Below are 23,813 nucleotides of genomic sequence, written 5' to 3'. Positions count from 1 at the left end.
TTACAAATATTTTCTCCCAGTCCGATTTCTTCCATTAATTTTTTCATAAACTTCCAGGACACGTTATCAAAAGCTTTTTCAGCGTCCACCAACATAATAGCTGCTGGTTTATCAATTTTAATATCCAAATATTCTAATACATCAATCACACATCTAATATTGGATTGCATAAATCGTCCGGGAAGAAATCCGGTTTGATCTTTATGAATTATCTCGTTCAGCACCATTTTTAATCTATTTGCAAGAATGTCTGTGAATATCTTGTAATCGTTACTTAGCAGTGCAATGGGTCTGTAATTGGCCATGTTTGAGGCATCTGTTCCCTGTTTATGGATAAGAGTAATAAAGCTGTCCTTCCAGGTTTTCGGAAGCTTTCCATTTGCCAGAATATTATTCATTAGGTCTTTCATGGGAAGAAATAATGCTTGTTCTAACTTTTTATAGTAATTAGCTGGGAGACCATCTGGGCCCGGTGTCTTTCCTATTTTTGATCTCTGTATAGCTTGTTGCACCTCCATAGCTGTTATTGGTGAGTTCAAGATTTCAGTTTTTTCCTTAGGTATTATTGGTAGTTTATTTTTGCCGAAATAATCAATTATCTTTTCTAGAGTCTTTGGACCTTCTTTATATAGTTTTCCGAAAAAACTAGCAAAGTTTTTACTAATTTCCTTCGTTTCTTGAATCCGTTTGTCTTCAATTTTAATTTTATTGATAATTCTATCTTCCTTTTTCTTCTTTAATTGCCAGGCCAGAATTTTGCCAGGTTTATTTGCAAACTCAAAATTTCTATGTCTCAACCATTTTATCTTCCATTCTATCTCTTTATTATTTATTATCATGGAGAATTGCGTCTGTAAAATTTTTATACTTTGCTTAATTAGTTCATCATCTGGTTTTTGGAAAAGGATCCTTTCCTTTTTTCTAATTTCCTCCCAGATCTCCATTTTCTTCTTCTCCTTTGTTTTCCTTTGGAATGTGTTTTGTTGTATAAAGAAACCTCTTATGACGGCTTTACTCGCGTCCCAAACCATCTCTAGATCTACTCCTTGATTTAAATTAAACTTAAAATATTCTTCGAAGATTTGCTTGGCCTTCTGTACAATTTTTTCATCGTTTAGCATACTCTCATTAAGTTGCCACCTTTTAACCTTTTCTTCTTTCCCTTTAAAGTTAACCCAGACCGCACTGTGATCTGAAATTGTCCTTGGATGGATTCCTGCTTTTGTAATATTATTTAATAAATCCTTTGTTGTCCAGATCGCGTCGATTCGTCCCGCCGATTTATGTGGCTCTGAATAATGTGTAAATTCTTTATCTGTTGGATTCTTAAACCTCCAAGCGTCGAACAAATTCAGGAGTTCTATTAATTGGGAAAATGTAGTTGGGAGTTTGTTCTGCCCCTTTTCTTTCTTCTTTATTGTTCTGTCCATGTTTGGATTGACTACTCCATTAAAATCTCCTAATAATATAATTTTTTCCCCTAAGTATTCTATGACCTTTTCTTCCAGGAATTGATAGAATTCGGATTTTCTTTCATTTGGTGCATAAATTCCAATAACTATCACTTTTTCATTATTGATCTTAACCTCTATAATCACTGTTTGGCCTTTTTCATCATTGTAAAGCAGTTTTGGCTCCAGCTGAGGTTTTACATAGATTACCACCCCTCTCTTTTTTTCTTTACTTGATGCAATAAACTCAAGCCCCAATCTCTTATTTATTAATACTCTTTTATGTTTTTCCGCTACATGAGTTTCTTGCAGACAGATTAGATCATATTTTTGCTTAACCAGAATATGTTCCACCTTGTTCCTTTTTTATTTTTCATTTAAACCATTTACGTTCCAAGTAATAAATTTATAATCCATACTTTATTTCTTATGATATGTCAATGGGTTAAAAATAATAATAATTACTCTGATTCTCCCAACAATTGCCTTTTTCCTCCAAGGTCTTTCCGGTACTTTCTCCAGAACTTGTCCGCATCTAATGCCGACAAGCACTTTCTACATTTCGCTTTAAAGAAAAAGGAGATGCCTTCAGGGTACTCCCACCTATAGTCCACTGCCTTTGCTTTTAGTGCCTCGGCCAGAGGTCTATAAGCTTCTCTCTTTTTTATCAACCGATTTGGGATAATCTTGTGGACGATAATATCATTTCCTTCCGATTGGAATTTCTTCTTGTTACTAGCGTGTAAAATTCGATTTCTGAAATCCATAGAGTTAAAAGAGACTAAACAATCAGCCGGCCAGTTGTTTGCTTTTGCTACATTAGATTTGACTCTGAATGCTTTTTCTATTTTTTGTGCTACTTCTGCTTCTTCTAGGTCTAACCAAGCTGCTAGCTCTTTTGAGATTTTTTTCTCAATTATTTCCTCTGCGTCCTCTGTTAGTCCTCTGAATCTTAGGGTATTCTCCCTTCTCTGCATTTGCAACATCGCAATAGAGTCCAAAGTTGAATCCTGCTGTGCTTTCAGATCTGCTGTTTCTTTCCTTATCTTATCACATTCCCTTTTCAACTCTCTATTTTCATTTTGTATTTTTTTCTGAGCTTCCTCTAGGTTCTGTGTTTTACCTTTAAGGTCTAGCACTATTTTTGTCAGTTCTGAATTTTTTTGTACTAAATTATTGACCTGAGTTGATAACTCAGCTGCTATTTTCACATTTTCATCTATTTTGACTCCCATTGAAATAAGTTTTTCTTCTGTTGCTTTTGCCTTTTCATTTACATTATTTTTTAAATCTTGGATATCTTTCTTCAAACTTAAAATTAATTCTCTCATATCTAGTGATTGATCCATGTCAGTTACAGAAGTTCTCCTGATTTGTGAGGCTGAAACTGCTGCAGAACCTGACACAGTTGTTTTTTTACCATACATCACCAAGAAATTCAATTAGCTCACTAGGTAATTTGTTCTCTTTCCTTCTGTCTTACAGATTGGATATCAATTAAATTCAATCTTTCTTAATACAATCGTGTCAATATTTCCAATGTGATAATTAATGAATGTCAATTAAGTTCAATCTTTCTTAATACAATCACGACAATTTTACCAGTCTGATAGTCATCTTCGGCCTATGTATCCACTAATTCTTTATATTCCCAGTTTCACTAAATATATTTTAAATTGATTATGAACAATTATCTAATTAGTTACAGCCAAGCATCAATACAGCAATATCACAAATTCATCAGATCAAATAAATATAATAAATGATTGCAATCCTTGCGTTCACTTACTCATTCAGGGTAATAGATCATATATATAAATCTTTAAACAGGTTAGCGGTTCAGTTAATCAGCCCCTTGCAACAAAGCTAATGACATCTGATGCTAATATCAGCTGCATTGGCTACCAATAGATAGTGAAAGGCAAAGCAAACAAAAACAGGAAAAAAAGCAACGAAAAACAGAAACAAAAAACCCAAGATGAAACCACACAAATTGAAAACCACACAAAAACAACCAGAAAAACAACAAAAATGAAACAAACAGAGAAACAAAACAAAACAAAAACACAAAAAAATTACAAAAGAAAGAAACAAAGAAAAGATGGGAGGGTAAGAGAAAAATAAAGCAGAAGAAGTAATAATAATAATGCAATTTATAATTTGTAAAGAAATAAAGAGGGGAAAGAAAATACGAAAAGTATATTTAAATAATAAGAAAAGAGCTGGGGAGTATTTTCAATTAATAATGTACAATGCAATAATGTTATGTGCTAGTAAGTTCTCTCTAAATGTTACTTTTCCAGAGGTAACAGGAATGCTGTTCCAGTAATGGGATATAGGGTCTATAAAAATTTATGAAACCTTGTCTCTTTCAGCAGATTATGATGCAGCGTTTTGGGATCTTCACTAGTTGCAGATCTTGCAAAAATCCCTGTAATTGCTCTTATAAGTCTTATTAGAGGAACGTATTTTTCAAAAGAGTGCAAAGTTTTCTTTCACCAGCTGATGTCGCTGTTTGAGTCACTCCCTCTCTGCAATTTTCGACCCCCTTCTCAATCTATGTCAGTCTATGTCAGTCTTATACAATTCATTTCTGTTCCTCAAACCAGGAAAATGTTGGTCTAAGAAAATGTCGGAGCGCGTGAGTCAGCAGAAGTACTCTTAGCTGTTGCTAAATTGATTTATACAACTGAGGCAGAATTGGAAGTAAGTATTTGTTATCTTAACATGTAATTTTAGCAAAGTTGGATGCCTTTTTAAAAAAAGAATATTTAATCATGTTTTCTTTATTTTCAATTTTTTCAATTGATTTTCCAAATTTATAGCAAACAAAAAACATAAAAAAACAAACATTTATCCAGAATATAATTCCATTTTTGTTAACATTGTTAAATGAGTTCCTCAGATCCCCCAGCTGAGTTTCCATATAGTCCATTGTAGCAGTTTTCCAAAACCATTTTCACATAAAATTTACTTAGACAAGTGATAAAATGTGAATTTATTTTAAGTGTGATTAAAAAAGAAAAGATGGTTAGAAATTATGATATATGTAAACTGCTAAAGATGAAGTAAAATGAAAATCACACAGGGGGGACTTGGGGAGGCCCACTTAACAATGTTTAGAAAAATAAGGATATGACAAGAATTTGTTTGTATTGTTTGTTTTTCTGTTTGTGTTTTTTATTTTTTATTTGTGTTATAAAATGAATTTTTTTTTTTAAAAAAGAAGAAAATATTCAAAGAAGAAATAACAAAGGATTATAAACGTAATCCTAGATAAACAACCAACTCTGTGCAGGGAAGAGCTAGACAGCCGGCTGTGTTCATTGCCTTTAGAAACCTTTGCAACTAGGAGTTTAAACATTTCCCACATTGACAATACTCCCGTTTTGAAAAACAAAACCAGAAAACTGCATGTAGATTGTTACTTCTATTACTTTCCTTGTACTACCTGCTTTAATAGATCAAGGCACACTATTACTGAAATGTATTCAGAATTCACATGTTGCAATGAATCATTTTATTATTATTATGAATGAGTAAGGCCATCCAAACTGCAGAGTCTGGCATGCCTTGGGATAGAAGTGTATTTTAGGAATTAGCTTCCACACACAAATACTTCAGGTCTGCTCTGCTCTGAAAATCATTTATTTAAAGTTGCGACCCATTCTGGTGGTAGCAATAGGTTAAAAGATATTTAGCAAAAGTAAGAACCACATTCATTTTCCTTTTTTACTTTCAGGAAAGAACATTCATATTCCCACCCATTGTGACATCGGTGGAAGTCTTAGAGGTGGAAGGAAGGAAGATTGACTTGCTTTGGGAAGGGGCGCTGATGGTGAGTCACATACAGTCATACCTTGACAAATTATCAAGGAACAATTACTGCCCTACTAGGGCGGATCATAAAAAACTTAAAAAAAAAATGCCTGCTCCAAAGATCTTATCTTACTACACTAGGGATTATATAGCTATATATGAAATTTTATGCATATCAGTTAATATCTTGACCCTCCTCCATGAAAATAGCTGTTTACCTGGCCATTTTCCTAAGTCCTGAAGGCTGAAATTTCAATTCAATGCAGCAGGGTCAAGATATTAACTGATATGCATGAAATTTCTGATATAGCTATATAATCCCTATCTTAGTATGATAAGACCTTTGGAGCAGGCATTTTTTTTTACTAAAAAAAGTTTTTTATGAACCGCCCTACTGCCCCCCCCTTCCGCTGGGCTTCCCGGGTCCTGGACAGTCGGCCTATGTGAAGAAAATGAGAGTAGGCCGAGTAGATTAGGACTTGCCTTGCCTTCGCCCCACCCCCTGCCCGCAGCTGATTGGCCACCTGGGTTGGGGGCGGGGCAAAGGCAAGGCAAGGCCAAATCGACTCGGCCTCGTCTCGTTTTCTTCACCTAGGGCGACTCTCCGGGCTGCTGAGGAGGCCTGCCAAGGCCACTGCCTGGCCTGCGCACCCCCTTCGGGCCCCGACCCCCCTCCAAAAAGCTTCTGCTGCCCCCCAAAGTGGAGCGCACGGGACAATGGCAGCACTGCCGCCCCGTGTGGCGCCGGGAAGAGCAGCTCAACGCCGCCTTGGGTGCTCGGCAGGCCAGTCTCCCCTTTGCTCCCAGCCTCCCCTGCATGAAGGTGGGACCCCCAAAAGCAGTTGTGTAATTAAAAGAAGATGAGAAAAAGCAGCAAAGCTATTCTGTGGCTAATTGACCAATTCCTTTAAATAGGGTCTATTCATGAAGTTCACACTTTTGACAACCCATCTCAGACTGGCAGGCTGATGCTTTGGCAGAAAAATATTCCTAGACACAAGACTTTTTTATTTTTTAAGCCCTTTCAGTCTCCCATCTCAAGGCTAAGTACAGCAAACTGTACATTCCCACCCCTCTCCCCAAGGCTAAGGTTAAGTCAGTGATGATACATAGGGCTAAGGATTTTGGCTATAATATACAGCTAGAAGACTGGGAAAAATGATGGAAAGAAGGAATAATATATCAAGAGTTTGATATTTAACCTTGATCTTTTGCAGATATGTAGTGGGGAAGGGTCTCGCCAGTGAGGCAGAATTGGAAGTAAGTATTTGCTATCTTAACATGTAATTTTAGCAAAGTTGGATGCCTTTAAAAAAAAATTTAATCATTTTTACAATCCTGAGTAATTTGTGGTTGGATTACACAAGAACCTTATGACAACTATCTAGCTAAAATTCTTAGAGCATAAACTTCATTTTCTTTTTTACTTTCAGGAAAGAACATTCAGATTCCCACTGATAGTAACATCAGAAGAGTTCCTAGAAGTTGAAGGCAAAATGATCGATTTGCTGTGGGAGAAGGCGCTGATGGGGAGTCACATACAGTCATACCTTGGGATGAATACGCTTCAGGTTAAGCATTTTCGGGTTGCGTTCTCCCCCCACCATTTTGTTTCCAACAGCTCCCCCACCAACTAAAAAAGAAGATCCCTCCCCCTCCGTGTGGGAAAGATTGTCAAAACCTAAAAGGAGGTAAGAACAACCAATAGGGTAAATCTCTAGAGTTTAATTTTGTCCCTGCTGGGAGGGGAGGAGAGCGCTGCTGCTCTGTCGCAGTGGCTGCTTGGGCGAAGACGTGAGATGAGGGGCCTTGAAGTTGCCCATCAGCGGTTGGGCACCTGCCTAGCGAACGGAGCACCAGCCACAGACTTTGCACAACAGCAGATGCACTTATGTTTCAGGGACTCCCCTCCCAGCTTAGGCATGGGCAAGATACCTTAATATGCACTGCTACCAGCTGAATAGTGTTACATTTTCTCTTTTTCTTGACTTTAAGAAATTAGCCTTCCCCTAAATAAATTTGGTAGATGGAAACAGATCCATCCTACAGCCATTTCTTAGCTTAGGTTTAAAACATATGGGGATATGAATGAGTTAAAATAATACTGTTTTGGAGGGGCCAAAAGGCAGGGGACTTAGTGGGCAGGGTGGGCTCCTCCAACAGACAGACAGGTTTATGCTTTAATCTGATCAATTAACATTAGGAATGCTATGCTAATAATTAAAGTACGGTGGATTCATTCTAAGTCATGTCCATGCTTGCATTTCAGATTTCTACCGAAGGAAGAAAAAGGGGAAAAAACAACAACAAAGAAGAACAAAGAACTAACCACTATTGAACTCCTTCCCTCCTACCAAGAAAATAGAAAGATTGAACCCCTCCCCTCCTCCTTCCACTCCGGATATGTCCTTTCCTTCCTGCCCCCCCTTCTCCTATAATTTGCCCCCCACCGCCAAGCCCTACAGTCCTCTGTTTGAAGGCTATGGCTTACCAGCCTGGTGGCTTGCCATGTGCCAAGCTTGCTGCTGCCCTGCCTCTTCTCCTCCCAGTAAGCCCCTGTGGCGCTGGGAGGGGAGGAGGGCGCTGCTGCTCTGTCGCAGCCGCTGCTTGGGCGAAGACGTGAGATGAGGGGCCTTGAAGTTGCCCATCAGCGCTTAGCACCTGCATAGGACATGGAGCCTCCACCTGCTGCCAAACCGGTTCAAGAGCTAGGCCTGATTGTATGCTGAAGCCAGACCCACATGCTGGCTAGTTCCTGTCCAGATGTGCCCCACATTCCCATTGTCTGGGCCAAGTGTGGCACGCAGCACAAGAGAGGACAAGGTAAAATGAAGCAGACGGGTAACGGTGCTCTTTCCTTTTCTTACTTTTCAGCCTGAGGAGAACTACTTCCCGCACTGGAAGTCCCCAGGCTTGGGAACCCAGCATGCTGTTAATCAGGACAACTGAGCAAGGAAGAAGGAGGAGGAGTGGAAGGGGACAAACCTCCTTCTTGACACTCCCATGCCAGCTGCTTCCTGACACTTGCCAAGGAAAGGAAAGGGGCTGGGGTGAAGGCTTGGTGGAATGGTGGGTTGAACTGAAAGCAGGAAAGGATTTGGCACAATGCAAGGCCGCTAGGAATCAGCTCAAACCCCCAAGCAACTAGACCATGAGAACTTAGCACTGCATTTGCCACCATGCTTGAAGCCAGGCAGGTCTTCTCCAGTATTAGAGTCAGAGATGAGATAATTGGGCAGGGGGGACATTCATTTTCCTTTTTTTCTTTCAGGAAAGAATACCCAGAAGGGCATATGTGCCAATCGTTACATCAGAGGAAATATTAGAGATACAAGGGGGGGGGGGAGACATCATGTTTGAAATTGCCAAAATGGTGAGTCACATACGTCTATAAGATAAGGTTTTTTTCTTAGAAATTAATGTAAAAAATAGAGGGACGTGGGATTGGTTGCTGCCGCGAGCAGGAGATTTATAGTCAAATGCATATGCTCAATAAGTTATGGCAATACCAGTTAGTTATGGTGATACTAAAAATATATTTCTGTGTACTGCGTTCTGAGACAAACAGGCAGAATGAATTCTCTTAAATGAGGCTTTCCCCCTTTCTTCCTAAAGTCTTAGGATTAAATGCAAATGACATGTGTTTACATTTCTGGTGTTTTAATAATTCTGAAGCTGTGATCTATTAAAGCTGAAATGTTTAGGTAAAAAAATAAGTCAGATGGATTGATTCTATGATTCCAGTTCCATGGAAATCACCTGAGGCCATATTATATTATTATATTATATTTTTCATATGCCACCCATCCAACTGGGTTGCCCCAGCCACTCTGGGCAGCTCCCATCAAAATATTAATAACACAATGAACCGTCAAATTACCCTTTTGCTCTTTTTCGATAGGAAACGAGAAATGAGACAAAAGAACAGCCTCCAAAAGAAACACCAGGTAAGGTACCTTCTTGTATCAAGAAGATCTACATTGTGATCTACAGTGCAACCTCGGAAGCTGAATGTTTCGGCTCCCAAACTCTGAAAAACCAGAAATGAATGCTTCTGTTTTCAAACGTGTCTCGAGGCATGTTTCTCGACTGGAATGGAGCTTGCGGACCGCCCCATTGAGTCCCAGTTTTTGAACACTTTGGAAGCTGAACAGGCTTCCGGAACGCATTAAGTTTGACAACCGAGGTTCCACTGTACGTGGTTGTGGCGTTTGTACGGAGCCCCCAGTCATCTCACGGACTATTGACCCGTACACCACTAATCCGCTGCCACCAACCAGGCCTTCCCCAGTAAATCACTTAGTCTCAGTCAGGTTCTCAAGTTAACAAAGAAGAGTGTAGTTTATTTCAGACACAAACAAACTTTAACTGCATTCCAAACGTTGTTACTCTTTAGCTTCTTAGTCTTGTTTTATCCTGTCTCTGTCTCTTCTACCTCTCCTCACACAAGAACCCACTGCACTAACTCTCTAGTTTCAACTGCCTGCCAACTGCTCCTCCAACCGCCTTTCCCAACCAACCAACCCACTAAAACCAACCAACTACCCACCAACAACTAACTCAAACCTCAGGCTAAGCCCTTTTATATGCAGGTAGGCTCTGCCTCCGGCTTTCCTATTGGTTTTCATATTAACTCTTCTTCTCCCCTGCTTTATTATTCCTCCACCCACCATATCTCCAAGGTACTTGATTTCTGAGTCCCCAGTCTGACATTTACGAGCCTTAATAGTCCAGCCCGCCTCTTTAATTCATTGTAGCACTAACTCTAGGGGCTCTTTGTGTTCAGACCAGGTTTGACTAAAAATTGCAATATCATCCAGCTAAGCTACTGTAAACTCCCTTAATCCATGCAGGATCTTATCCACTAGCCTTTGAAAGGTCGCTGGCGCATTTTTTAGCCCAAAGGCCATCACTTTAAACTCATATAATCCTAGGGGACTTTTCCTGGTCCCCAGGATACATTTTTACTTGATAATAGCCTTTTGTCAAGTCTAGACAGGTAATGAAATGGCACCTGCCTATGGTCTCAATTAGGTCATCTAAGCTGGGCATTGGATAGGCATCCGCCTTAGTGACGTGATTTAACTTTTGGTAGTCAACACAAAATCTTATCGAGCCATCAGGTTTGTCTACCTGATGCCCAGGGACTCTCTGAGGGGGTTATGATCCCTGCCTTCAGCATCTCCTGCACCTCGTTGTGGACTCTATCCATGTTATCCAATAAGGGGTCACTACAATGGGTTTAGCACCCCCAGTGTCTATGCGATGGACCACTCCCTTTGCTATTCCAGAGACGGCTTTGTATTTTTGTAGGGTACTTCCTTCCTCCTCCCGCTGTGATTGGGTTAATGAAGGGGCTAGATTCACTTCTTTCTGATTACAACGTTGCTCCCCTCTCCCTTCCCAGCACAGTATGTCGTCTGTTTCTTCTGGGTCCTCTCTTATAGCATATAGAGCCCAGCTTTCTGTTCTATGGTAGGGTTTTAGCATGTTCACGTGAACCACTTTGCGCCCCTCATCCCCCTGCTGGATAATGTAGTTCACGTTATTCATTTTGGACACCATCTTGTACGGTCCCTTCTCAGGCTAATTGCAATTTAGTTCCCTTTATGGGCCTTAGCAGCAACACTTCATCTTCTGGCCCAAAGGTTCTCTCTCTGGCCTTTTTATCATACCAGATTTTTTGCTTTGACTGGGTGGCTTTTAAATTTTCTCCTTCTATTTCTAAGGAACAGCGTAAAGTGTTTTGCAGTTTGTACAGATATTCCATCACTGAATCTGGATCACTATCTGAGTGATCCTCCCAATTCCTTTGGAGTAGATCTAAAGGTTCTTTGACCTTGCGCCCTAGTAAAAGTTCAAAGGGACTGTCCCCGGTACTCTCTTGTGGAATGTCTCTGTATGCGTACAAGAGGGGTTGTAATTGGCAGTCCCAGCCATTAGGGTTTTCTGCTACGTAGGCTTTGATCACACGGATCAAAGTTCCATTAAACTTCTCAACCAATCCATTAGTCTCTGGATGGTACGGTGTGGAAGTTATATGTGTGATGCCACACGCTTCCCACAATCTTTTCATGAGCTGGGATGTAAATGAGGTGCCTAGGTCCGTGACCAACTCACTTGCAAACCCCAGGCGACTCATGTAATTAATCAACGCATCTGCTACTGTCTCAGTTTCAATATTTCTTAATGGGATCGCTTCTGAATATCGGGTTGCAAAATCTATGATGGTCAGGATATATTTATTGCCCTGTTTCGTGGCTCTTGGCAATGGCCCTACTAGGTCAAGCCCCAGCCTTTGAAATGGGGTAGAGATCACAGGTAAAGGACACAGTTTGGCCTTTGTCTTGTCCTGCCCTGTACCTCGTCTTTGGCAAATATCACATACCTGGCAATATAGCTTGATTTGTTTCCCCATGCCTGGCCAGTAGAAGTTCTGCGCAACCCTTCGTTTAGTGGGCGTTATTCCCATGTGTGCACCAAAAATGCTATTATGGGCTTGTTGCAAAATCTTTTCTCTATAGGTGTGAGGGATTACCAGTTGTTTACAGATTCCTCCTCCCCCTCTATACGGTGTGGCAAGGAGTTCCCTATACAACAGCCCGTTTTCTTCACAGACTCTCTCTGGGCATTCGGGGTTAAAGGGGCGGCAGACTTAGCTGCCTCAAAACAACTGCTTAAGCCAACATCCCCTTTTTGCTCCTTAGCAAAACTAGCCTTATGGGTGTTTTTAAAAGGAACTATAACAGCTTCAGTTTCTGCTCCGCCCAAGCCTTCCAAGAGAGGTTTCCCAGCCATGTCTCCACTGACAACTGTTTCAGTTTCCTCAGTAGTGGGTGATTCTTGGCCCCCCTTTGAGCAAGTAACTACAAATGCACTCTTAACATGCTCTAGGAGATCCCAGCCGATAAGAACTGCTGCTGGAACTTCCTCAGAAATGGCTGCCTGCCACTTCCCAGACCAATCACGGAAGTTAATATCCACTTCAGCTACTTTTAGGATCACTGGTTCTTTGGCAATTCCTTTTAATTTTATTGGTTTCTCAGGTATTAATTTAGTGGTGGAAATTATGTCCGGATGGACGATTGTAATCTGTGATCTGGTGTCTCTTAACCCAAGATACTTTTTATCATCAACCCAGATGTTTTCCCCAGCATTTCTCAAGAGGAAACTATCCTGTTTAATCAACTAACATTGTACCACACGTGCCTCAAAATTTTCCTCAGGCTCAGGCCTAGCTAAAACCTCGGTTTCCCTGGCAACCTGCCTAGCCTCTTCTTGCTCCACTGAGTGGATACAATAAGTCTGTTTTTGAGAACCAAAATTCAGTTTTACCCTTTCCATCCCCGCAGTCCAAACTCCTGTGGCCTAATTTACCAGACGTCCAGCACTTTATTTCCCTGTACCCAGTTATAATTAGTTTTATTTCCTTTTCCCTCAGTGGGCCTTGTTAGTCAGGGCCTTGTCAGTTGGACTTTTAGTTCGTGGCATATTTCCCTTATTTGTCACTGAGGTAGGGCTTTCCTTGGCACATTGAAATTTGTTTTTGGGGTACTCCCACACTTTCCCGCCAAATTTCGGACCATCAAATCCATGGTCTCTAATTTCATTAATTTGGTCAGCTAAAGTGGCTGCCTCCTGTATAGTTTTGGGATGTCGTTCTTTTATCAGATATTTCAATTTCTTATTGATGGTTGTATAAAATTGTTCAAGTGCGATAATCTCCCTGATCTTCTGAACTGAATTGGCACCCTCCTTCTCTAGCCACTTTGTGAGATAAATTGAAATTTTGGCTCCAAGTTGAGCAAACGTTTCTTCCCTCACTTTTGTCACACTCCTGAACTTCTTTCTTAACTGTTCTGAGGTTATTCCAAATCAGGTATAAATTAATTGTTTAAACATGTCAGAATTTCTAGACTGATCTTCTGGCATTTGCACATATATTTCGGCTAAGGTTCCACTAATTCTAGCCCTTAATATTATCATTTTTTCCTCATCTTTTACTTGGAAATCTTTGCATGCTCTTTCAAATGAGACGATAAAAGCCTCCGGATTATCCTTCTCTTTGAATTCGGGAAAACGCTTGAGGTCTATCTTAACCTGGCTTTGATCATTTGTGCTATTATTTTTATTTTGGTTTTCCCACAGAGGCCAATTCCATTTTCCGCATTTCTAACTGAAATTGCATCTCTTTTTCCCTCAGACGGTACTGCTCCCTTTCTTGTTCAGCCTTAATTTTATCTCTTTCTTGTTCAGCTTTAAGTTTATCTCTTTCTTGTTCAGCCTTAATTTTATCTCTTTCTTGTTCAGCCTTATTTTTCTCTCTCTCTAATTTAAATTTGTATTCCTGTTCCAACTTCCATTTTTCAAATTCTAAAGAGAGTCTAGGCTCCTCTGCCTCAGAAGGAATTTCTGCTATCTCCTCTAAACTCTGCCCTGAGGATTCCCATTTTCCTCTCCCTCGGAGCTTTCATAGGTTGGTTCCCTCACAGGGTTTATTGACTTTTTCGGAGGCATAGTGAGCACTTGTGGTCTGACAGCGTAATAGAGTCAGTTGAGAGATCTCAACCAGTCTTATCTGACCTCGGTCTCCTTCAGTTCCTTTACATTCTTCTCTCTGTGTCCCGTCAGCAACTGGACATTAATAAAAGCAGGCAGCAAGCAGATCTTCAGCATGATTAATTCTACTAAGCACAAATAATTGATGTTTCCAGTTGATGTTGTAAACTTCCCTGGGGAGAGTCTACCTATTGCAGAAGGCGAGCCAGGAAAGGGTGGAAACAGGACCCTCTCCGCACCTTCCTCCTCTTCTTCCTTTCGGGTCAGCCTTCCGCTAGGCTGGGCCAGGCTGCGCCACTTCTCCCAACGCCTTTCAGGTTGCCTTGCCAGCCTCCTTGCCAGCAGTGGTGGAGGAAGGGGGGCAGGGGGGCGGGCCGCCCCGGGTGTCATCCCTGAGAGGGGGGTGACATTCGGTGCACCATTGCTCCCGACTGGAGGAGGCAGGCAGGCAGGCGAGCGAACAATGGAGGCGGGTGGGAAGGGGAGAGGAAGGAAGCGGGATCAGTGGGTGCGCCTTTCATTCGGCCTGGAAGATGAGCACCTACAGCTGGACTGTCAAGTGGATTTAAAGGGTCACTTTGGGGGCGGCGCTGCAAATGCAGTATGTTGACGCAGACCTACTGGATTTAATAACGCTCCTCAGTGAAGGCGTACCTATATCTGATTGAAGCCGCCTAAAGATTAATATTTTCTATATTCAAGGCAGATTAATTCCCTAAGCACAAAGGACACGTACTGAAAATTGGAATTTCATACTCCCTTGTAAGAAATTGTGGCACTACATAACCACGGCTGGCTGCACCATTGTAACATGCGATATCTCTCTCTCTCACACACACACAGACACAAGACACCACTCCCGAGAATGCGGTTTATCGGGCAAGTCTAGACTTGTCTGCTCAAAAGGAAGTCCCATTGTGTTGGGGACCTGGAAGGAGAGGAGCAAAAGCTCCCTCAACTCAGGACCCAAACCCTGGAACGCACAGGAGGGGAGGTGGGGTGTGTGGGAAGCGGCGCTTAAAAAGGGAATAAAATGGTTGCTGCCTTTCTCTCTATCTGAGCTGGCTCCCTGCCTGTTACGTGCGGGGAAACCGTGTGGGGTTCCTCTCTGTGTCAAGTCTTCACGCTGTGCCTGTGTGCGCCTGCCTACATTCAGGTATTCATGGGTTTCTTTTCCTGAGTAATGGGCTGTGTTTTTGAAGTTGCAAACAAATCAACAGGGCGACTCTTTCCTCCTCCTCTCTAACTCTCTGCCCTTCCCCTCCTTCAATAATTTTCCTGTGAGCATAGAAGCAGGTCAGTTTTTAAAATAAACAACCCCAAAACCATGAATAATAATGATAATAAAAACAATGATGAATTTTCTCCCTCTGTCCAGTCCTCGATATTCTCTACTGCTTCCCAAGTTTAGCTGATAAACCAGAAGAAAATGAGGAGAGAATAGCTACATTTTGTATTCAAGAAGTATACTGTAACCACCAATTCTGTACTTATATAGAACTTATTGCTTCGGGGAGGTGAGATATACAACAAATTGCTCTGTACTTATTTGATCATCATCATCATTATTAAAGTCGGAAGCTGCTATTTGCTCCGATAGCCCAATTTCTACATTCATGCCCTCATCCTGATGGCAGGGCATAACCCAAAGAAAGTTGAGCACATTTGAGATCTGAACAATGCCAGGCAGCTGCAAAAGGATATAATGGGACATGTGTTGTTGCATAAAACAATTTTGCAAACAGTGGGGAGGAGGAAGGCAAGAGGTAAGATGCCCAGACCCCAACTAAATTGTTGCAGAGTGACAGTTGTAGCCTTACCAATGGATCAATAGGATCTGTTTCAAAGAGAGAAATCCAAGATGTCGTTTTTAAAAAAACTGAAAGATGAAATCGTATTTTCCTGCCTGATGGCTCTTAGTAGTAGGACTGGTAGTATTAGGTCTTCCTCATTTTCTTCATTAAGTGCCTTATTTCCCATTCCAATGAAATCATTATTTTGCAAAACAAGCTTAAGTTGCATTCTTACTATATTTCTGTTTGGGGACTTGATAGCAAAACCCACAAATAACGGAAAAAACTGAACTTTCATTTCTTTTATTTCTGAGCCAACATACAAATATGGCTCCTAGAAGTGGTGTTTGGTCAGTGGTTGCAAATTTGTGTCTGACAATCTGTTTAGCTCCAGAAGAATTTGTGCTTCCTTTTCGTACATCTGAAAAAGAGGTAAGGCAATGGTGATTGCATACATTTCCTTCCAAATAACACAACAATGTCATCTTACAAAATTTGAATCATAGAATAGAATTATAGAGTTGGAAGGGATCCTGACAGTCATCTAGTCCAACTTCCTGCAGTGCAGGAATCCTGACCGCAGCTGGGCTCAAACCACCAACCTTATTGTTAACAGCCAGATGCACTGATCTGTTGCGCTACAGACTCCCTTCATGAATTTGTCACTTACACTGCACATAGGGTACATAAAATTTATGTTTTCTCACCCAATTAATATGCTAGGGCATCTGCAGATGAATCAAGTTGATGAATCAAGTATTAATATTTTTATAGGATGGGGGATTGGTTTGGATAATGCCTATGGATCCCAATGAAACTTGTGGTTTTATATCTACAAAATGGAGGCCTCTGCAGGAAGGAGCCTGCTGAACTGGTCAAAACAGTTTGTCAAGTTGCAGGTCTTGTTTAACACCCTCATCTACGTGACTGAAGAGTCAGCTGTGTTACCATAGAGACAACTGGGTATTGCTGCTTTCCAAGAGGGGATAGGCTGTCCACACTCTCTCACCTGGCTGGAGGCGGCATCTTTTTTAAAGTAGAAGAACAATAGTTGGGGCTGCTCTGTGTGAGTTTGGTTGAAGCTGGAAGCAGAGGAGACACAGAAGCTTGACTGCCACTGCGTGCAGAATTGAAAACTGGCTTTGGGGTCTTCACCTTGGAAACTTAGTGGGGAGGCAATAGCTGTTGGAATGCTAACGCTAAGAGTCCTTCTATACTATCCTCGTTTTGTGTGTGTGTGTGTGTGTGTGTGTGTGTGTGTGTGTAAATAAAGCCATCCTAAAGACAGAGTCTCCGCTGACCTTTGTTCCAAACAATTAAACCCTGAGTCTCCCGCTGCTCAGATATTAGGGTGCATGCAGTGAAATTGCTCATCAAAAGGAAAACACTCACCTGCTGCCACTCTGCTTCTGTGCTGTGTTTATAGCCAAGTAAGTGGCACATGCCATGAGCAACTGTTACCTGTGCAAGGGGAAAAGTATTTCAGAGTTTCACTTCTGCCCTCCGTGTTCAAGGATCACATTTTATTGGAAACAAACAAAATAATGAACAGATGACTTAGCTCATTATAATTCTCTTCCATGGTTTTAGGGCTAGGCTTTGCTACCAAGTTACTTGGAATTCATTTCATGGAAGTCACTAGCGCATGTCTCAAGAATAAGCAGGCTTGCTTTAGAAAGCAAAAGATATTTGTTCAGTCTTTTACTGAAATTCAGTTGTGTTTCTTCACTTGTCATGTGTCTTAATTGGAAACCAAGGCTACAATATGCACACTAAAGAAATGTGTTGCAGAGGAGAGGAACGAGACAACCAGCCAAGATGTTTACTTTTCAGAGATCACCCATCTTTCTTATTTATTTATTTATTTATTTATCAATCAATCATTACATTTATATCCCACCTTTGCTGCGAAGAGCTCAAGATAACGTACTTCCCCCTCCATTTTTATCCTCACAACAATCCTGTGATAATACTGTGGTACAGAATCAGAGAATGGTAGAATTGGAAGGGACCCCGGGGTCATGTAGTCCAACCCTCTGCGGTGCAGGAATCTCAACTAAAGCATCCACGACAGGTGGCCTTCCAACCTCTGCTTAAAAACTTTGAAGGAAGGAGAGTCCACCACCTCCAGAGGGAGACCGTTCCACTGTTGAACAGCTGTTACCATCAGAAATTTATTCCTGAAGTTTAGTTGGAATCTCCTTTCTTGTAACTTGAAGCCATTGGTTCAAGTCCTACCCTCCAGAGTAGGAGAAAACAAGCTTGCTTTATCTTCCATGTGACAGCCCTTTAGGTACTTGAAGATGGCTATCATATCCCCTCTCAGTCTCCTCTTTTCCAGGCTAAACATACCCAGCTCCTTCAACCATTTCTCACAAGGCTTGGTTTCCAGACCCTTGATCATCTTGGTCACCCTCCTCTGCACACCTTCCAGCTTGTCAACATCCTTCTTAAATTGTGGTGCCCACAATTGGACACAGAACTCCAGGAGTCCATTTGAGGGTGTGGGTAAGGAAGCAAGCTCTTAGCACTGGAGGCAGGGGCACAGTTGCCCTTGGTGCCCTGACTGATGCATTCCTTTGGTTCTGCACTCCTAGGGCAACTGTGGCTAGCAGCTGTAGTTGTGCAGAGAGTCTTAGGGAGCAAAGTTTTCCTTCCCTTGACATTAAGATCATGAAGTAGCACAATGGCTTAGATGAAACAAAATATGCCTGCAATGTTTTTTTTGGGGGGTGAAAATCTAATAGTATACATAATGCTAGAATGAAGAGGGGAAATAAAAGAAGCTTCTTTTGTAAATTGAGAAGACCAAGCAAGTTTTAGGGTAACTTGTTAGAACTCTAAAGATAAAAACCAACTTAAGTAGCATGATAACTGAATTAGTAAGCATATACTTACTGTAAGAATACTGTAGAAATCTTCCTTACTCTCCTCACACTCTTGATAGATATGTTCTACTCCAAGAAAAATGTCTCCCAAATTGTATTCACCTCGAGCACAAGGCTGAGGCAGCTCCCCTGCTGTCAGATTCTGTGAAGGGAACAGGCCCAAACTATGATCCAAAAGTTACAGATATATATTTTCAAAGTTCCATAACTTTTTTGAACGTTCACAATGGGTGTTAATGCAGAGATGACGTATGTTGAAACACAATATTGATTTCAAAGCTCCCTGCGACTAATGGAGGTCGTGTGATTGCCTCTGGGCCAGGAAACTGGAATGGTCTGTTTTTATCTGCATTCTTATTGTGTGGGCCAGAAATTATCAGCTTTGCAGCACGATCCTAACCATGTTTATTCAAAAGTAAACTGATTTTAGTGCGGCTTCTAATTAAATATACTTAGGACTGAAGCACTGTATGCAAATGTACTTTATATTTTCTTTGTTGTTCTTACACTGTAAGCTATCCTGAGAGTTCCAAATGGATTCAGGGACAATATATTAAATTATGTACATAAATAAATAAGTGTACTTTGGAGCAGATCATGCTGAACAACACGTGATATGGTTGCATTGCTGCACTCTTAAACATACTTATTCCATGGGGTTTATTGAAATAAGAACATTTAGAACAGTGCTTTCTTAGCTGTAGAGCAGAATTAGTATCTTACATTGTAGGATTATTTGGATGAATTGTGGGAAAGTAAAGCTATAAGCATAACAAAGTACTATATGGAAGTACTTTCCAATGGTGGTTAAAAAGAATGATGAAGAATGGACCCGGTAATACAAATGATATATCACTTTATTCTTACAAATGAGCATTGCTTATACAGAAGCAGGCTATTTGTTTTAAAGAAGCCACAGGCCTTCATCTCCCCCAAATTTAAATATTTCTATGCAGCTTCTGTGTTGTCCTCAAGTCTTAACAAGTATGATTGGTCCATCAAAAGCCCCCAATTACCCACATGTACTTGAAGCCTTGACACGTTTTGTAATATGTCCTATTGTCTTGTTCCTGTTCAAGACAAGCCTCATAAGACTGTTGCTGAACTGGAGAATCGTAAGCAAAATGTTTACCTCATGAAAAGGAAAAGATAACACATCAGTAGGGCTATCCTTCCATCTGTAGTTTCTGTTGAGCAGCTGTATGTGTCTGTTATTAACACAGATAACACCAAGATCAAACTGCTGCACACCCAAAATGCGACGGATTTGTTCTATATTCTTGCGAAGCGGCACTCTCCTGATAGGGATGGCTCTCTGCAGGTTACGTATGAGCAGGCTCATATCTTTAAAAAGTGAAGACGATGCTCTGCAAAGTAGTGCTTTTCCAACATGATAGTGATAGTTCCAGCAGCTGAAATGGCAGAGATTAGAATCATTGCAGTAGGTTAAGTAACCATAGAACTGTAGAGTTGGAAGGGACTATGAAGGTCATGTAGTCCAACCCCCTGGATTGCGGGAATCGTTTGCCCAACATGGGGCTCAAACCCACAACCCCAAGATTAAAAGTCTCATGCTCATGAGAGACAAAAGATGAAGAAGTAAAATCAGCAATGATACATTGGGCAAAAGACGTGGGTCATAATATACAATTTGAGTCGTGGGAAAAGTTACGGAAAGTGGATTTACGATTTACTACTTGCTGTTCGTTAAAAGAAAATTGTATGAAAATGATGTACCGATAGTACTTGGTGCTGACAAGACTTGCAAAAATGTATTTAAAAATGTCTAATGTATGTCTAATGTATTTTGGAAGTGCAAAGAGAATGAGGGTACATTTTATCATATGTGGTGGACCTGTAAGTCAGCAAAAGCCTTTTGGAAATGATTTATAATGAGATAAAAAAAATGTTTAAAATAACTTTTGTTAAAAAACCAGAGGCTTTCTTATTAAGTATAACAGGAGAAGAGATTATGGAAGGAAAAAAGGCCGTTTTTATGTATGCGACGACAGTAGCAAGAATGTTTTATGCCCAGGGTTGGAAGGAAGAAAGAACCCCATTGAAAGAAGAATGGATATCAAAATTGATGGACTATGCAGAAATGGCAAAATTGACTGGGAAGATCAGACATTAAGAAGATAATTTTTTTAGAAATGAATGGATTAATTTTATAGAATATATGAAGGAGCATTGCAAATATTTAAAAACGTCAGGATTGGATTAGCACTTGTAATATAATTGATAAAGAGTATTGAAAAAGGAGATTTAATAGATTGGATAAAAATATTTAGTTCCAGAAAAGAGAAGAGCTAAATATTTGAAACCGGGGAAAGGTTGGAGGGAAGTCGGGGTTGGAAGAACCCCTAAAAAAAATAGTGAAATTGTTATGGATGAATGCAATTAATATTCTATGCAAAAAACTTCTAAAATAAAATACTAAAATAAAAATAAGCAGTCTCTTTTCCTGCAGGATCCCATCTAAGATGACATGCAGACTATCCCCCACCCCACCCCACCCCAATCTTATAACACTGTGTTCTAACAATTGTGATTTTCTAGTGTCAGTCAATGTTTTGGGGCTGTTTTGCTAAATGCATGTTAGTGTGAGTTTCTAGAGTTGTCTTTCAGAATTTAGCTCCCTTTCCATTGTCAATGGAAGTTAAACCTACCAGCTGGGTGTACAAGTGCATCTTGTTTCTAATGTGCAAGCATATTTTGACCTGTGCAATTGCACATGCTCAGAGGATTAGATAGATAGATAATTTATTACGGTCGTAGACCAGCTTACAAAACACACTTGGGGGTACAATCCCAGAAGGAAAGCAAACATTTAAAACAATGTACAACAATAAATTAAAATTTTATAAATGCAATCAGCGTATAGACACTTAAAAGTCTACCGCAGAGAGATGACCCAGAGTCACCCATGGAACCGAGTTTGCGGATTTTATTAACGAACTAGTTTGGGTTGTGGGATGGTCTGCGCCTACAGATCTGTACACAGAATCTGGCGACCATCCGGTTCGTCTTATGATCTTTGCCAAACAGGAAAAGGTCAATTTTTTGCTTTTCCAGGAGGTCAGCGAGCCTCATCAGCAGGGGATCAATGGCCTCACTAGGTGCCTCTTCATAAGAGGGACATCTAAAGAACAAGTGCTCTGGGCTTCCTATACCCCAACAATGAACAAGCACAAAGTCTCTGAGCATATGGGACTTTTTTAAAGGATCCTTCCATGATCGGCGAGGGCAGAGCCGAGCTTCTGGCGGGTGTAAAAGCCCTTCTTGCATTTTTGGATGCGAGAAAGAAGAGAGATGCTGCTGGTGCGGCAATATATCTCTTGATTTCTCCAATTCAGAGGATTATGCTTTTCATCATTGAAACACTGCACAATCCTGGTCCTTTAAATTGGTAAGAGCAGAATATTGCAGAATAAATGGTTGCAACAAGACATAGCCCTCCCGAGGCAAGTGGTGGAAGGGACAACTGGTGCCAAAATAACGGTTGCAGGGGTGCCTGTTTTATCTCAAGAAAGGGACACAAGCAAAGGACGTGCAAAAGGCTGCTCTGGCTGCACCGCCTCAGCTAAGGCCCTTCCACCAGCAGCTGCCATATGGGGAAGATCTTCTATAATATCTATAACACAGAGAGCGCAACTATAACAACAGACACAAATCAAGAGAGAGTCATTTTATATATTGGTATTGTTCTGTTGCGTATGTGTGTTAAACGTGTTTTCATGTTACTTATAAGTTGCCATGGAAAGGTTTGTATCCTGAAAAGCGGGATGTAAGTAATTGCAATAAACGAATGTAGGACCAGTCTGGATAGTTGGCCTTGGTGAAGATTTGATGTTTTCATCCCCAAAAAGGTTTTGATTTGAGTTTCTACTGAAATGAGGCTGCATTTTAATGTTGTACAGTGGTACCTCGGGTTAAGTACTTAATTTGTTCCAGAGATCTGTTCTTAACCTAAAGCATCACTTTAGCTAATGGGGCCTCCTGCTGCTGCTGCGCCGCCGGAGCACAATTTCTGTTCTCATCCTGAAGCAAAGTTCTTAACCTGAGGCAATATTTCTGGGTTAGCGGAGTATGTAACCTGAAGCGTCTGTAACCCGAGGTACCACTGTATTTTAATCTTGTTTTTATGTTGTATTTTAATCAATTGTTTTAATACCTGGTGTTAGCTGCCCGGAGCCCGGTCTTGGCTGGGAAGGGTGGGGTATAAATAAAACTTATTATTACAGCGGTACCTCGGGTTACAGACGCTTCAGGTTACATACTCCGCTAATGCAGAAATATTACCTCGGGTTAAGAACTTTGCCTCAGGATGAGAGCAGTAATCACTCGGCGGCAGCAGCTGGAGGCCCCATTAGCTAAAGTGGTGCTTCAGGTTAAGAACATTTTCAGGTTAAGAACGCATCTCTGGAACGAATTAAGTTCTTAACCCGAGGTACCACTGTATTATTATTTTTATTAGAAATATAACAATAAATATAGTTCATCATCATCACACCGTTTTCTCGAAGGTGCAATAAAGCGACACAGCTTACCTTTCCCGCCCCGAGCACGACCCCTCCAGGGGAACCTCCGCCTCGCTCCGGATTCCCGGGCAGAAGGGAAGGCGAGCCCCGGCTTCCCCCTCCGGAAGCTCGAGGGACTCTGCTTTCCTGTGTGGAGGCGCTTCCGCCATAGAGAAGGCGCAGGGAAAGAGCGCCGCCGACCCTTCCCTGCTCGGCCAAGCCCCGCGCCGCCTCCTCTCTGGCCGGCTGCGCGGGGCTGGCAGGGGGCTCTGCCTGCAACACCTTCGGGGCGGAGGCTCGCTCGCTTGGATGCCAGGGCGAAGCGACCCCTCTGATTAGCCGCCCTTGCAAGAAGCCCACCCGGCCTGTAACTGCCCCCCGTAGCCCTAAAGCAGGACACCCGCCCCCTGCCCCGCTTGGATGCGTTTATTACCAATGCCATGTACTGTATTTTAATCTTGTTTTTATGTTGTATTTTAATCAATTGTTTTAATACCTGGTGTTAGCCGCCCTGAGCCCGGTCTTGGCTGGGAAGGGTGGGGTATAAATAAAACTTATTATTACAGTGCCAGGGCGAAGCGACCCCTCCAATTGCCCCCCTTGCAAGAAGCCCACCCGGCCTGCAACTGGCCCCCGTAGCTCTAAAGCAGGACACCCGCCCCCTGTCCCGCTTGGATGCGTTTATTACCAATGCCATGTAATTTAGGAGTTGCTTGCTTGTAGGGAGAGGAAACCCTCGAAGCAAAGGTTTACCAAAACAAACAGTAAAAGCACCGAAACATT

The 23,813-nt window shown here is 41.4% G+C and overlaps 1 protein-coding gene and 1 long non-coding RNA gene across 4 annotated transcripts; one reads left to right on the top strand and one right to left on the bottom strand.

The window, feature by feature from the left end:
- The first annotated feature begins 3,438 nt into the window (after positions 1-3,438).
- Positions 3,439-19,710, top strand: LOC308463005. 3 transcript variants are annotated; one of them, XR_013979432.1, is made up of 8 exons: positions 3,439-4,157; positions 5,194-5,289; positions 6,488-6,530; positions 6,704-6,961; positions 7,540-8,093; positions 8,542-8,643; positions 9,172-9,217; positions 19,590-19,710. It is a non-coding gene; the product is annotated as an uncharacterized lncRNA (long non-coding RNA). The 3 variants fall into 3 exon arrangements; XR_013979433.1 differs by lacking the exons at positions 3,439-4,157; positions 5,194-5,289 and adding an exon at positions 5,913-6,093; XR_013979434.1 differs by lacking the exons at positions 3,439-4,157; positions 5,194-5,289; positions 9,172-9,217; positions 19,590-19,710 and having other exon boundaries at positions 6,365-6,530; positions 7,540-8,339; positions 8,542-8,609.
- On the bottom strand, positions 15,910-23,259 carry YBEY (ybeY metalloendoribonuclease). Its single transcript, XM_080981125.1, has 5 exons — positions 23,061-23,259; positions 19,643-19,922; positions 18,521-18,652; positions 17,015-17,083; positions 15,910-16,043 (listed from the first exon to the last, which is right to left on the bottom strand). Exons 1-5 carry the CDS (start codon positions 23,198-23,200, stop codon positions 15,957-15,959), a joined length of 708 nt encoding a protein of 235 aa, XP_080837251.1. The 5' UTR covers positions 23,201-23,259; the 3' UTR covers positions 15,910-15,956.
- Positions 23,260-23,813: the final 554 nt, after the last annotated feature.

This window comes from Podarcis pityusensis, assembly GCF_964106645.2.
Source record: "Podarcis pityusensis genome assembly, chromosome: 1".
Taxonomy (NCBI): Eukaryota; Metazoa; Chordata; class Lepidosauria; order Squamata; family Lacertidae; genus Podarcis; species Podarcis pityusensis.
This window is presented reverse-complemented; position numbering and strand designations above follow the sequence as displayed.